Source organism: Apodemus sylvaticus, chromosome 8 (assembly GCF_947179515.1).
Source record: "Apodemus sylvaticus chromosome 8, mApoSyl1.1, whole genome shotgun sequence".
Lineage (NCBI taxonomy): Eukaryota > Metazoa > Chordata > Mammalia > Rodentia > Muridae > Apodemus > Apodemus sylvaticus.
The window spans coordinates 74,862,900-74,876,779 of NC_067479.1; the positions used below are offsets into that span (position 1 = coordinate 74,862,900).

The window sequence follows — 13,880 nt, forward strand, 5'->3', positions numbered from 1 at the left end:
CAGGGTTAATTTGAATTTCACCATGCATATGGTACTCTATAAACCTTTGCTTATTCTATATAGCTTTGCTGGTTCATTTGTCTGTAGCTTATTTCTAAGAAAAACAAGATACTTTCAATTAAAATTAGAGCTTAGAATATAAAAGAATTGGCCTATGCATTATGTAAATGAATGCACATTTAAAAGATGTTTCATCAAACACAGATTCTTTACTTTATAAACCTCTTATTAGGGATATAGAGTTCTGCTTCTTACATGCAAAACTGGTAACCAAGTCAGGTAAAGAAATACTTGTAGAGAAAAAGATAGTTCTGGATGATGTCATTTCCCCTCTAGCCCAATGTGCTGAGACTGAGACAGAAACAGAATTTGTGTGTTTTTTGTCAGGGGCAGGGAGGGGAACCTTAAGATAGGATCTCACTAGGTAACCCTGGCTAACTTCAAACATAGAGGTTCAATCTGCTTCTTGCCTCCCAAGTTCTAGGGTTAAAGGGAAGTGCCACCACACCCAGTCTCTGTTTTTTGAGACAAAGTCTCGATGTAAAGATTGGCCTTTAACTCAAAAATCTTCCTATGTCTACCTCCAAAGTACTAGGATTAAAGGCATGGGCCACTATGTCCTGCCAAACCTTTGCCTTGTGCACCTTAGACTGTTCTCAAACTCACTAGTGGACCACAGATGACCTTGAGCTCCTGATCTTCCAGCCTGGGATCTGAACTCAGCTTTGTAGTGCTAAGCCATAATCCCAGACCTACAAACCTTCATCCTTATAGCACTGTGTATATTAATGATAGTAGTTCCCTTTTAAAGGGTTATCACACATTTTATTTTAAATCAGTATTTTCATTCCTCTTTCATTTGGGATTTAAACCCAATGCCCTTTACTGAGCTGTAACCCTCAGCCTCTCTTATCCCGGTGCTGTTTCCTCCTAGAACAAAGCTAAGCACTCTCTCAGTAACATTTTAGGCAAATCCTCTGACAATTTTACTGATACGTTTCTTCTAGTAACCCCTATGATTTTCTCCCATCACCCTTCCCTGTGCTTGCTAATAAGCTGGTAATTTTGCTTACAGTTGAGAGTAAAAAGCAATTCTAAATTACAGTAAATTTGCTGGCCTTGCTACATAGTCTGGCCTCTGCTGAAAAAGGTAGATGGAGGCATGAAGGACTATGGGTAAAGGCCAGGCACTACCAGAAGCCCAGCTTGTTTAAAAAACAGGCTTTTGGACTCATGTCCAGCAGATGAATCTTCAAGGCTTGGAGAAGAAGGCTACTTCACAAACACCACAGAGTTTGGATTTCTAGAGGCCACCCAGGCCAAGAATACATCCCTAAGAGAGAAAGATATACACAAACTTATTATAGCAAAACCATACCCAAATATTTCCCTACATCTCCAAAGTATAACATCAAGTAGCCTAAAAGTCAGATGTGTTAGACTGCCAATCCATCTCGTAGAGGACACACATGCCATTTCACAGATATAGGTAATTCCCTGGGCTATTTTGGTAGAAGGGCACAGTTTTCAATCACTGCTCTTTCTGCACTTAGCATTTACCCTCCTATTTTCCCCTTACCTATCCCTCACCAATTTCTTGGTAACTGGTCAATGACACTGGTAACTGAAACCAGGATCTTACCCATGCCAGGTTGTTAGCTGAACTACATCCTCATCTCTAAGCAATTGAACATTTTCTAGGAGCATCTCTAATCAGATGCCTACCAACCCATTCATCCATCCACCCACCCACTCACCTACATATATCAAGCAGCTCTGCCTAATAAGGTCATACTCAGTACACATTCACAGGTACCATGCTCCCAACAGTTTAGCTTCACTAACTCAAGTTATAAGGACTGTTAAACTCACCTGCAGTGCTTCACCACACACTCATTGCTGCAGTATTCGTTGTCCCAGTCCTTACTGATAACAGGAGGGTTCTCACAACCAGACCTCACACATCGAGGCTGAGGTGACAGTGTCACAGGGGATCCACTCACCAATTCAACATCCATCTGAGAAGGAGACTCCACCTTAGAACAGGGAACATTGCAAGGATGGATTAGAATGCTAGTCAAAAACATCTGCCACACCCCCTGATATAAGGAGTTTCAGGAAAAGGTGAGTTCTGGTTCTCAAAACCAAGCTTACCGCTCTAGGAAGCAGAATGAATTCTTAAGAATTTCGTTTTAAAATAAATAAAGTGAAGCTGACATGCAGAGACAGGATAATCAGGTTCAAGGCTGTGTTTGGCTACATAGTCCTTATGTCCTGGCCAACATGGGACCCTATCTCAAAAAACAGAACTAAAAACAAAGTAAGGCTTACCTCAGGAACTACATCTGCAATCATTTCACAAATTGTCTCAGGAGAGGTCGCCTCTACTGTGTGGGCCTCAGGGCTGCTGTTCATAGGCTGCTCAGGACTGCTTTCTACAGTTGGAGGGACCACGGTAGTCTGTATTTTCAGAGTGGGTGGAGGCACAATCTTGCTCTGCAGAGGAGGTGGCTGCTGCTGTAAGTTGATCCTAACTTTCTGAGGTGGAGGTTGCTGCATGGCCTGAAGTGGAGGGGGTTGCTGTAGAATGGTGACTTGCTGTTGAGTTGGGGGCTGAGGCATCTGTTGCAATGGAGGAGGCTGTAGTCGGGGTGGAGGCAGTTGCATGGAAGCAGCAGCAGCTGCTGCTGCCTGCAACACTGACCGAGTGACAATCTGGGCCTGCTGGCTTGGCTGAATAGTAGCTGTACTTGTCTGGCCTAGCTGGAGCCCACGGGAGGTAACCACTGTGGCCGGGATAACAGTAACCATTCCTCCTTGAGACATGGTAATAGAAGAAGGCAACATCTGCTTGGTAATAATCAATTTGGTAATATTGGGCTGACCTCCAGGCCCAGAAGATGCCTGGTTTGCCACGTAAGATGAAAGCGTGGAATTAACTACAATGCAAGGGGACAAAGCAGGGGACTCCGTTGAGGCTGGTGCTGGAGATGCTGGGTCAGCAGTAGTCACAGGAGGTGGTGAAGGAGTCTGTGACTGTGGCACGGGATCTAATTCCACTGTTTCCACAGTAGCCTAAAAGAAGACCAAAACAAAAAGGCAACGAGTAATTTACTCTCTACTGTAGCACACATTCATTCTCGTTACAGCAAAAAAAGATGTCACAGGAAAAATAAGGACTTTCTTAAGTAAACACTGGAAATAATGGGTAAACTAAAAGACTTATTTACAAAGCTTATGATACTGGGTGGGGAAGCTCTAAAATTTAACATTATGCAATAATAGGTTACACAGGTTTATTTTTTATGTGTATGTGTATTTACCTGCACATATGTGCAGTGTATGTATGCATCAGGGGGTCATAAAATGGCACTGGATCTTAAGGATCTGGAGTTACAAATAGTCATGAGTATTGGGCACAGAATACATATCATTCCCAAGAACAGCCAGTGCTTTCAACTGCTGAACCAACTCTCACAACTTCTCCACGATTTTGGTTTCCTGGCTCTGTGTGTGTGTCTGTGTGTCTGTGTATGACCTGGATCTGTGTGTGTATATGTGTCTGTGTGTGTCTGTGTATGACTTACCTATAACAATTGGAAAAAAATAATTGACTTAAGGCATCTATTTATTGTAACCTTACCTGACATTCTTGGTTGTCTTTATAAGCAGCTAGTGCCTTGAGATACTCTTTCTTGGCAGCCTCAGTTTTCCGCTTGTACACCTACAGGAAAGACAGTGTTTCAGATGAACCACTGCTAAGTGTGGTAAGTGTACTGTCCATCAGGACCTCAGTCCAACCACTCGCAGGTGAACAGCTCCACGTCCATTGCCTTATAAAGCATAAAGCATTTCCAGTTGTAAGATCAGTAAGATACTTAGCTCAGTACTGCCCAACTCAGAATCAGTTCCCTCAGAAAATGCATTAAGTTCTCAGAGATGACCTCAAGAGCCCTTCTTACACCAAAAGCTGAAGGCTATTTTCTCTTTTACTGAGTCTGAGCTATCTCTGTGACTTGTTTGATCATTAGAATGTAACACACTACTTAAAACATAAGAGGTAATAGATCTCTGAATTTGAGGCCAGCCTGGTCTACAAAGTCAGTTCCAGGATAGTCAGGACTACACAAGAAACCCTGTCTTAAAAAACAAAACAAACAACCCCCCCAAAAAACATATGAAAGGCTACAAGGAGTAACAACACAGCAACTAACAAACAGAAGTAACTGCCAGTTATAACCAGCCATATTCCATCATTCAGTTAAATTCAAGTTTTTGTATCAGATATTGAGCATTTGCTTTGACAGAAGATACAGGCACATAGGGTAATGATAATTACAGCCATCTTCAGTTTACATGCTTTGATGATCCATACCCTCCATCCCCACTAACAGACATGTCACAATGTAGCCTGGAAACCCAGGGTCCTCTCTCTACCTCTGCCTCATAAGTTCTAGAACCACAATAGTATATTACCACATCAGTTTATTTTTCCTAATGAGATGGTGTATGGATGTCTCAATATGTTGTTGACCCCAAATCGCTGGGGCCAAGGTATTCTACCCTGCCCTCCATCCCCAGTATAAGTGGCACTACATGCACATACCATTATTACCAATATATATATATTATATATGGTTTTCAAGCTTACACTTATTGAGAAACCATTAATGAAACTGTACCTGAAACTTTGAGGAATAGTTTCAACATGCAACTTATCAAGAAATAACTTTACAATTAGACAAAACATGAGGCACCGGGCAGTGGTGGTGCATGCCTTTAATTCCAGCACTTGGGAGGCAGAGGCAGGTGGATTTCTAAATTTGAGGCCAGCCTGGTCTACAGAGTGAGTTCCAGGACAGCCAGGACTACACAGAGAAACCCTGTCTCAGAAAAACAAAAAACCATGAGGCTCTGGAAAGTTAACCTAAAAACTAAACAGTTAAAGACAAAAGAGGGATTAGGAACTATTGGATATTACATGGAATTTCAAGGCTTTGGAAAGCTAAACAGCTGAAGACACAAGGGATAAGGCACAATTGTGGACTGTAACATGGAATTTCAAGTTAAGGGAACAAGACTGCCCAACCCTATATGAGCTCAACTGGGCAGAGAACCTCAGAGTCCATCTTTAGATCGTTTTCTTTCTTTTTTCTGTCTCTTTTCTTTTTCTTTCTTTTCTCTTTTTTCTTTTTCTCCCCCCCCCCCCCCCCCCCCCCCCCGCCCCATCTCTTTGAGACAAGGGTTCTCTGTGGGACCCTGGCTGTCCTGGAACCCACTCGGTAGAACAGACTAGCCTCAATCTCAAAGGATCCACCTGCCTCTGTCTCCTGAGTGCTGGGATTAAAGGTATGCACCACCACATCTGGCAAAATTCACCATTAGTAAAAGGAGAATGATGGTTATTTTACAGATTAGAAAAGAGGCAGTATTTTTATAATGAAACTTTACTAATTATTCTATGTGTATATGTGTATGCTTTTGGGTGTGCACATAGAGATTAGAGGACAAGTTAATTCTTCCCTTTCACCATGAAGAATGTTGCGTTCAAGGTCATCAGATGTCTTTACCCAATGAGCACTAATTTGCAGTACCACTTAAGAGTTTGGTAATGGGTTTTTTAGGTTAGAGATTTAGCTCAGTAGGAGAGCAGACACTTAAAAATAACTAAATTAAAATGATTCTTTTCCTGAAAACTTCTAATATAAAGAATATGTAAGCCAGGCAGTGGTAGCTCACACCTTTAATCCCAGCACTTAGGAGGTAGAGGCAGGTGGATCTCTGTGAGTTTGAGACTAGCCTGCTCTACAGAGTGAGTTCCAGGACAGCCAGGGCTGTTACACAGAGAAACCCTGTATGGAAAACAAATATGCTAATACCATTAACAAAGCGCTCTCCAACAGGTAAAGATGTGTGGTTGTTTGAATTAAAAATGGCCCTCATGGGCTGGAGAGATGGCTCAGCAGTTTAAAACATTGACTGCTCTTCCAGAGAGTCAATGGTGGCTCACAGCCATCTAGAATGGAATCCAATGCTCTCTTCCTCTCTTCTGCTCAAGACAGCAACAGTGTACTGACATACATAAATCTTAAATAAATAAATAAATAAATAAATAAATAAATAATAAAAGAATGCCCCCTCCAAAAGGCTATTTGAATGTCACCAGAGAGCAGCACTGCTTGAGGAAGATTAGGAAGTGTGGCCTTGTGGGAGGGAGTATGTCACTGGAAGTGGGCACTGAGGTTCTAAAAGCCAAGCTGGCCCAGTGCCTCTGTTTCTGCTGCCAGCAGATCTGGATGTAGGACTCCCAGCTACTTCTCTAACACCATGTCCGCCTACATGCTGCATACTCCATGATGAGAGTGGACTAAAGCTCTGAAACTGTAAGCAAGCCCCAATTAACTGCTTTCTTTTACATGAGTTTCCTTCTGGGCTGGAGGGATGGCTCATCGGTTGAGAGCACTGGCTGCTCTTCTAGAGTCCTGAGTTCAATTTCCAGCAACCACATGGTGGCTCACAACCATCTGTAATGGGATCTGATGTCTTCTGGCATTCAGGTGTACATGCAGCTAAAACACTCATACATAAAATAACAAAATCTTTAAAAAAAAAAGTTGCCTTGATCATGATGTCTCTCTTCACACCAACAGAGCACTGAATAAGACTCTGTACGCTTAAAATTGTTCACTACCCACTACTCACCTGTTTTTGCTCTTCTCCAAGACTGTCCCACATAGAAGCCACAATCTTTGATACCTCACCAAAGGTTGCATTTGGGTTCTGTCCCTTGATGGCAGCTTGTGTATCTCGAAAGAATAATGCATACGCAGAGACTGGCTTCTGTGGCTCATTTGGGTCTTTCTTTTTTCTCTTCTTAGGAGCCTTTTGCTTTTTCCCTGTTTCCACCACCACTGTCTTCTGGGCAGGAAGTTGCTGTCAGGGAGCAAAGTGGAGAGAATTAAAAGATGGCAGAAGGGAAGTGCTGGGTCTGGAAAACTAAGAAAAGGGTTTAACAGGAGCAAACTACACTGGAGATATGGCTCAGCAGTGAGGGAGAGAAAGCAGCCACAGCCATGGCATTTAAGCTGAAGACAGAAGCAATGGTTTTGATAAAGTCCCACTTGAGGATCACTAAGAACAGTGATTGAGGTAGAACCCAGAATCAAGTAAAGATGGACTAGCCTTTGTATGACAAGCATTTTACCCTGGAGTAACAGAATTGACTTTGGCAGGGAATGCCTCACCCTCCGGAAATCCTCAACACCATCCTCATGAAGTGAATTGGTAGGTGAAGGAGTAGTTGAAAGACGATCCTCAGGTGACTGAGCAGGTGGTAAGATGGTGCCACCTCCTAAACTCAAACCAAGTTGAGAACTCAGTTCTGACTGATCAATAGTGGTCAACTGGCTGTGTCCCATTAAGCCAGATGTCATGTCTGTCATTGGTACATCAATTGTAACAGGTGGGTTGGCACTATACTGAGTTCCTATAGAATGGTCCAGGTCCTGAGAGAAGCAGAAGGACTAATTAAACACTAAATATTAAAATACCATGTCCCCTTCCTTAGAAATCCCTGGGCTTACGTAGGCTATCATTATTTAAGTCCTACAGAACATCAGATCCTGTCTGCATAAAAAGCATGTTAGTAGGCCAGGCTTGGTGTTACCTGCCCTTAATTCCAACACTTCAGGAGATAAGAGCCAGATGGTGAAATCTCTGAGTTTGAGGCTAGCCTGATCTACATATGTGAGTTCTAAGTCAGTTAGGGCTACATAGTGAGAACCTATCTAAAAAACAGAAAAGGCCAAATAATTTGTTCCATACAATCTGTGGAACAATACAACATACAAACCAAACCCACTTGTATTTCTGGAATAAGTTTTTAAAGTTGTAATGCATGGGAAATAAGAGCAGAGAAGCTGAGTGGAGACAGGTCTGTCATCAAACACATGAGATGGAGATGTACTGACCAAGTGCTGGAAACCCGAAATGTTTAGGATATCAGTCTACAATTACTATATTTGGTCCAGCCCATTTTTAATAAATCACTCAATGTGACACTTACACATTAGAATTCCAGAATATGAAGGCTATTACAAAAAACAAAACCCTTTTTAAAGATATAAATACTTTTCATAAAATATTGGACATTTTACAATTTAAAATTATTTTTTCAAGGAAATCTCACTCAGGCAAAATGAAGTCTTTGCTGTTCAGTCTTTAGCTGTAAGAACAGGAAACAAGTACTACCCAAGTTTAGCAGGCAATAGGGATTAACTTCTGTCCTCCTTAAACCATTCCTATGAGCTTGGGTGAGCCTACCACTGTGTCACTTCTTACCATAGTCAAGCCCCCACTCAGGAGCCCCCCGCCCTGCTCCATCAAGCCATGGGTCATGCCCACAGGCATGTCCAAGGTCTGGACCCCGTATTGAGCTGAAAAGCTGCCATCCTGTGAAGAAGAGGGGTCTGCCAGGTCATCAAAGTGGCCAACCACATCTGAGACAGCCAGTGAGGGATCAGAGTCCAAGGAGATGGGTGGGATTTCAAATTCCTCATCGCCCAAGCTTGGTGTATGGAATGTCTGTATGGGAAAAAGGGGAAAGAATTAGTGAAGAGTAACAAGACTCTATAGTACTCGCTTTACAAATAACCCTCTTTTTAACCTTTGATTTTGTGGCCATGTGACATACCTGAGAATCCAATCCCACTCACAATGGTCATTTTATTTTTCTTTTCAACCTTTATATCTTTGTCTTAAATTATTTCTCCTGTTCTAGTAAAGTCTTTCAACACAAATAAGGAAACAGTCTTCGATGCTAAATCTCCACTACAGATACTAATAGACACCAGTTATTTCACAGTGGTTACACCTGAATCTTTAGACCACAGAATTCGCTGTTCAACAACCAATCTCACTTTGTTGTTTTAGGTTCATCTGGAGCAAATCCTAAAATATAATGCCATGGAAAACTTACCTACCTCTAAAATATTTACACTGAAGAGTTTCTTAGGACCTCACAATTTCAGAAATTTCAGTGTTAGCAACACAATTCTTAGTGTACATGATCTGGGGACTCAAAAGTAAAACAAGGATGGATAATAGCTACAAAGTGCAGTTAAGCCAGTAGCCTTACACAGCAAGACCCTGTCTAAAAACCTGAACAGTAAACCAAGGAGGAAAGATTAGGGTACCTGACTAAGACTCAGTCCCTTCCTAAGTCAGACTATAATTCAGTCCTTTTTAAATTTTTGGTTTGTTCCACACCCTACCCCCATTTTCTCTCCTCTCTTTCCCCTCTCCTTTCTTTCATGTATTTTTCATTATATTGTTTTTATTTTTTGAGACAAGTTTTCTCTATATAATAGCCTTGGCTATCTCAGAACTCACTTTGTGCACTAGGTTGACCTCAAACTCACAGAGATCCTCCAGCCTCTGCCTCCCCCTAGAGCTGGGATTAAAAGCATGCCCCGCTTCTTTCTAAGACCCTGTCTCAAATGACAAGCTTCTTGACTGTTGGAATTAAATCACACCCAACTTCACCCCTATTCCGAGTGGGGTCACTTTTCACAGAACAGCAATGTCTAACCTAAGGTATATTTGACAGTTTCCTTGTGGCACTAAAAAACTAAAATAGAAGCATTTGGAGTAATAAAGTGTTATAATAAGCCAGAGGCTTTATAGAAAGAGCTGTGGCTCCTCTCAGCTCATGACCCTGAACAGTTTTCCTTATCTATAAAAATGGAGATTATAGCCTGGACAAGGGTGCACACTCATCTCAGCAGCAAGAGACTGAGCCAGGAAGGTGACCTTGAGGTTCAGCCCACGAAGGGCTGTATAGTTTGTTTCAGGCCATCCTATGAAAGACCCTATCCCAAGAAAACAAAAATAAACTGGGTGTAGCAGCACTTACCTTCAGTCCTAGCACTCTGGAGGCAATGCACTTAGTCTAAATGTTCCCAGGCTCTGGGCTTTGAGGGAAAAGCCAGTTTGAGGATTACGTTCATAAGTAAGGACGCCAAGGAGCTAGTGAGATGGCTCACTGGGTAAGGTGCATGCTACCAGGCCTACCAACCTGAGTTCAATCCCTGGTTCCACATGGGAGAGGGATGGAGGGGGGAGGAGAGGAAGAAATAAGAGAGGAAGAGGGGAGAGGGGAAAGGAGGGAGAGGGGAAGGGAGGGAAAAGGGGAGAGAGAGAGAGAAAGAGAGCTCACCTACTCTCCATTCCTCACCTCCCCTTTAGAACATGTGAACACATACATAGTAAGTAAATAAAATGCAATTGAAAATAAAAATAAAGATTGCTTAGATACTGATTGAAGGAGAGGCAGAAGAGATGACTCAGAGTTAAGAACATTTGCTGCTCTCGGAAAGGACACAGGCTCAGTTTTCAGCACCCATTTGGCTCACAACTATCTTGGGATCAAATGGCACAATACACAGACACACAAAACATGAAAACTAGCATTCCTTCCTTCCTTCTCATCCTATCTCCCTGTGCTTCTCTATCCTCTTCCCTTTGTCCAGAGGCTCACACTCAGAATCTCCCACATACTAAGCAAAAACTCTAAAAATGATCTATATACCAGCCATCCATTATTTTAAAAAAATAGTTTTATTAGAGCTGGAGAGAAGCCTCAGTGGTTTAGAGCATTTGCTGCTCTTGTAGAAGCCCTAGGTTCCATTCACAGCACCCGCATGGTGGTTCACAAACGTGTATAAATGCAGGCCCAGAGGAATCTCTTGCCCTCTCCTGACCTACACAGCACCTGACATGTGGTGCACAGACATAGATGCAGGCACAAAAACCATACACATAAAATCTCTCCAGCCTCTATAATGATGTATTTGCTATAAAGAAGTTCTTAACTGGAACACAGTCAATCTTTTTCTATTAATTTATGGCTAATACTCCATAGGGGCAGCTATTTTCTTTTTGATGATACCGTTTGCCATCAGTCAAGACTACACAGTGAGACAGTTCCCCCCAAACAAAACAAAACCATAAAGTTTAAAAATTCACTGAGGGGCAGAAACAAGTAGGTGTACAGTTGTAAGTAACAAGGACAGAGTCCAGGCCTAAAGCTACTGAAATGGAACTTAAAACGTAGTTGCATGTCCCCTCCTCTCAATAGCAACGTCAGAAGTCAGAAGTCAGAAGACATAAGACATAACAAAACAGAAACAAAGAGCAGAAACAAGCCTGGAAAGTCCTCCCTTTCTCTGTCAGGGCTGGATCAAGGGTCCAGCACACAGCAGGCCAGTGTTAAAAGTGGCATCCCTCATGCAGTCTGCTTTTGATCAACTTCATAAACAAGACTGGTAGGAAAAAATTTTGAAAGCTGTATTTACCTTTTTTTCTTTTTGGGGGGACATGGTCTCTCTATGTAATTTTGGAACTTAAAGAGATATACATGTGGGGGCTGGAGAGATGGCCCAGTGATAAAGAGCAGTGACTGCTTTTCTTGAGTTCAATTCCCAACAACCACATGGTGGCTCATAACCATCTACAATGAGATTTGATGCCCTCTTCTGGTGTGTCTCTCTGAAGAGAGAGTCAGTGTACTCGAATAAATAAATAAATAAATAAATAAATAAATAAATAAATAAATATTTTGTCTGCCAAATGCTGGGATTAAGATAAAGATTAAGATGCTGGGATTAAGATTCATCCAGCCTTGTATTTACTTTTAAAATGCCCTTTCCTATAAATAAGGACAGTGTGACTTACAGCACTCCAAACAATGAAATCAGACCATGGAGACCTCTTGGAAGAAACTGGGAATAAAATCACCAAGTGCAAGACTTCGTTTCTTTTCTAATTTTGCCATTCATTTGGGTCACACTTCCTTTTGTTTAGGAGAACATTTAATAATAATAACTTAAACAATAAACCAGCAGCCAGGAGCGCTGGAGCACACTTTTAATCCCAGGAAAGAGTTCTATTCTGAATGGGAAGAACTCTTTACTGGAAAGGCAGAGGTAGGTGGATATCTTTTGGTTTGAGGTCAGCCTGGCCTATATAGCGAGTTCCAGGACAGCCAGAGCTATGTGAGACTGTCTTATATTTAAAAAAAAAACCAAAAACCAAAAAAAAAAAAACAAAAGCAAACTAGCAATCACTCATTGTCAATCATCTCTCAACCATAACAATGTTCCCCTAGGAGAAACCCACACAATAGTAATGGACAACTACTTTTGGTGCAAAAAACAATGCAAATGAGCTCAGAGCACTTTGGAGGGCAGTATATGATCTTCAAAAGATGGACCAAGATTCAAGTTCTCAAAAAATGGGGAAAATTCATACACTGCACCTCTGACTTTTGCTTGCCCAAATAAGTGCTATGCTTATAGTAGGAAAATCTGTCAACCAAAAATTTTCCAGAATATCTTACAGTAGTGACTCTAAACGTTCCTAATGCTGTATGAATCCTTTACTACAGGTTCCTCATATTGTGGTGACCCCCAACCATAAAAAGTATTTTTGTTGCTATTTCATAACTATAAGTTTGCAACTGTAATGAATCGTAAAGTAAATATCTGTTTTCTCATGGTCTTAGGCGACCCTTGTTGAAGACCTTAGAACCTCCAACAACCATTATTTCTACTTTACACCATCTTTAAAAAGCAAAACAAGCCAGGTGGTGGTGGCGGCGGCGGCGGCGGCGGCGGCGGCGCACGCCTTTAATCCCAGCACTTCGGAGGCAGAGGCAGGCGGATTTCTGAGGCCAGCCTGATCTACAGAGTGAGTTCCAGAACAGCCAGGCCTATACAGAGAAACCCTGGGGGGGGGGGAGCAAAACAAACAAACCCTATTATTATAGTCATTTGACAACTGTAATCCAAAGGTGAAGTAATCAGTTTGTGATCACTGGGAAACAGGTGCATACTGCTCCTTTCATGGTCTCTGGCAGCTATTTCTTTCCCCCTGTCCTTCCTTAGCAAAGCAAAACAGAAGCCACGGTCAGTAAATTTAACCACTTTTATCAGAGAAGACATTTCAAATGAAAGAGATCCCTACAGTTTAAGAATTAACAACTGTTGTGAGGTAATCCCTGCTAGATAAACTACTTTCTTTATCTTGGTATCTTTACCGAAAAAAAAATCTTTCTTGCTATCTCCCAAGATTGTTAGTTATTTCACCCCAACCAAAGAACAATTCCTTTCGTTCTTAAATTCAGAACTGAAACTCCTTAAATAAGCCGTCTCTTCAACATCCTGGTTTTCTGATGACAGCCACTTTCGGTTCTTCACCCCTCCAGTCCTTAGAGGTGCTCGAAACATCGGCCACTGTCCTCTCCAGCTCCCGCCAGCCCCCGCGCTCACCCCCACCGTCCTTCCCCAACCGCTCGCTGCCTAGGCCCTCCGGTGCCCCAGCATCAGCAGCTTCTGCTCACCTCGGCCCCTGACAGGAAAGGGTGCGAGGGCCCAGTGATCGTCAGGTAATTGTCATTTCCTCCGGGAAACTGTAAACCAAAAGAAAGACGCGGGGATAAGTGACCGGAGCAGGGCGTGCTGAGACCCCAGCCCTTCCAGCATTCCCGAGGCCCCCTCGCTCCTCGCTGCCCTGCATTCCCGCTTCTGCTTCCCCGAGTCGGCCGTGGAAGCCCCCAGACACAGCGCCTACCTCCATCTTCACAGCACCACTACCAGCGTCTCAGCGTCTCCGCGTCCACATCGCTCCCACCGCCCCCACTAAGTTCTGAACGCGTCACTTCCTCAACGAGAAGCGTCGCTCTCCGATGATTGGGCCGAGTCAGAGACGCAACCAGTCGCGATCCCAGCCGCCCACAGGGTCGCTGTCGCCCCCTGGAGCTTGGTGGGATAATGGCATGTAGAAGAGCATGGGGCGGCCCTAGAGGCGGCGTCCGGTATAGC

At 42.8% G+C, this 13,880-nt stretch overlaps 1 protein-coding gene across 1 annotated transcript; it reads right to left on the reverse strand.

The window, feature by feature from the left end:
- Positions 1-189: 189 nt before the first annotated feature.
- Positions 190-13,733, reverse strand: Tox4 (TOX high mobility group box family member 4). The gene is made up of 9 exons (XM_052191539.1): positions 13,630-13,733; positions 13,400-13,468; positions 8,341-8,583; positions 7,245-7,505; positions 6,703-6,933; positions 3,644-3,724; positions 2,332-3,075; positions 1,873-2,036; positions 190-1,333 (listed from the first exon to the last, which is right to left on the reverse strand). Exons 1-9 carry the CDS (start codon positions 13,633-13,635, stop codon positions 1,273-1,275), a joined length of 1,860 nt encoding a protein of 619 aa, XP_052047499.1. The 5' UTR covers positions 13,636-13,733; the 3' UTR covers positions 190-1,272.
- Positions 13,734-13,880: the final 147 nt, after the last annotated feature.

Excerpts from the sequence above, each read along its gene's own strand:
- Tox4 (XM_052191539.1), bottom strand. Across the intron at positions 7,506-8,340 it reads TGAGTGGGGGCTTGACTATG|GACCTGGACCATTCTATAGG; the intron begins GTAAGAAGTGAC and ends TGCTTCTCTCAG. Across the intron at positions 2,037-2,331 it reads TTGCAGATGTAGTTCCTGAG|GTGGAGTCTCCTTCTCAGAT; the intron begins GTAAGCCTTACT and ends CCCTGTTCTAAG.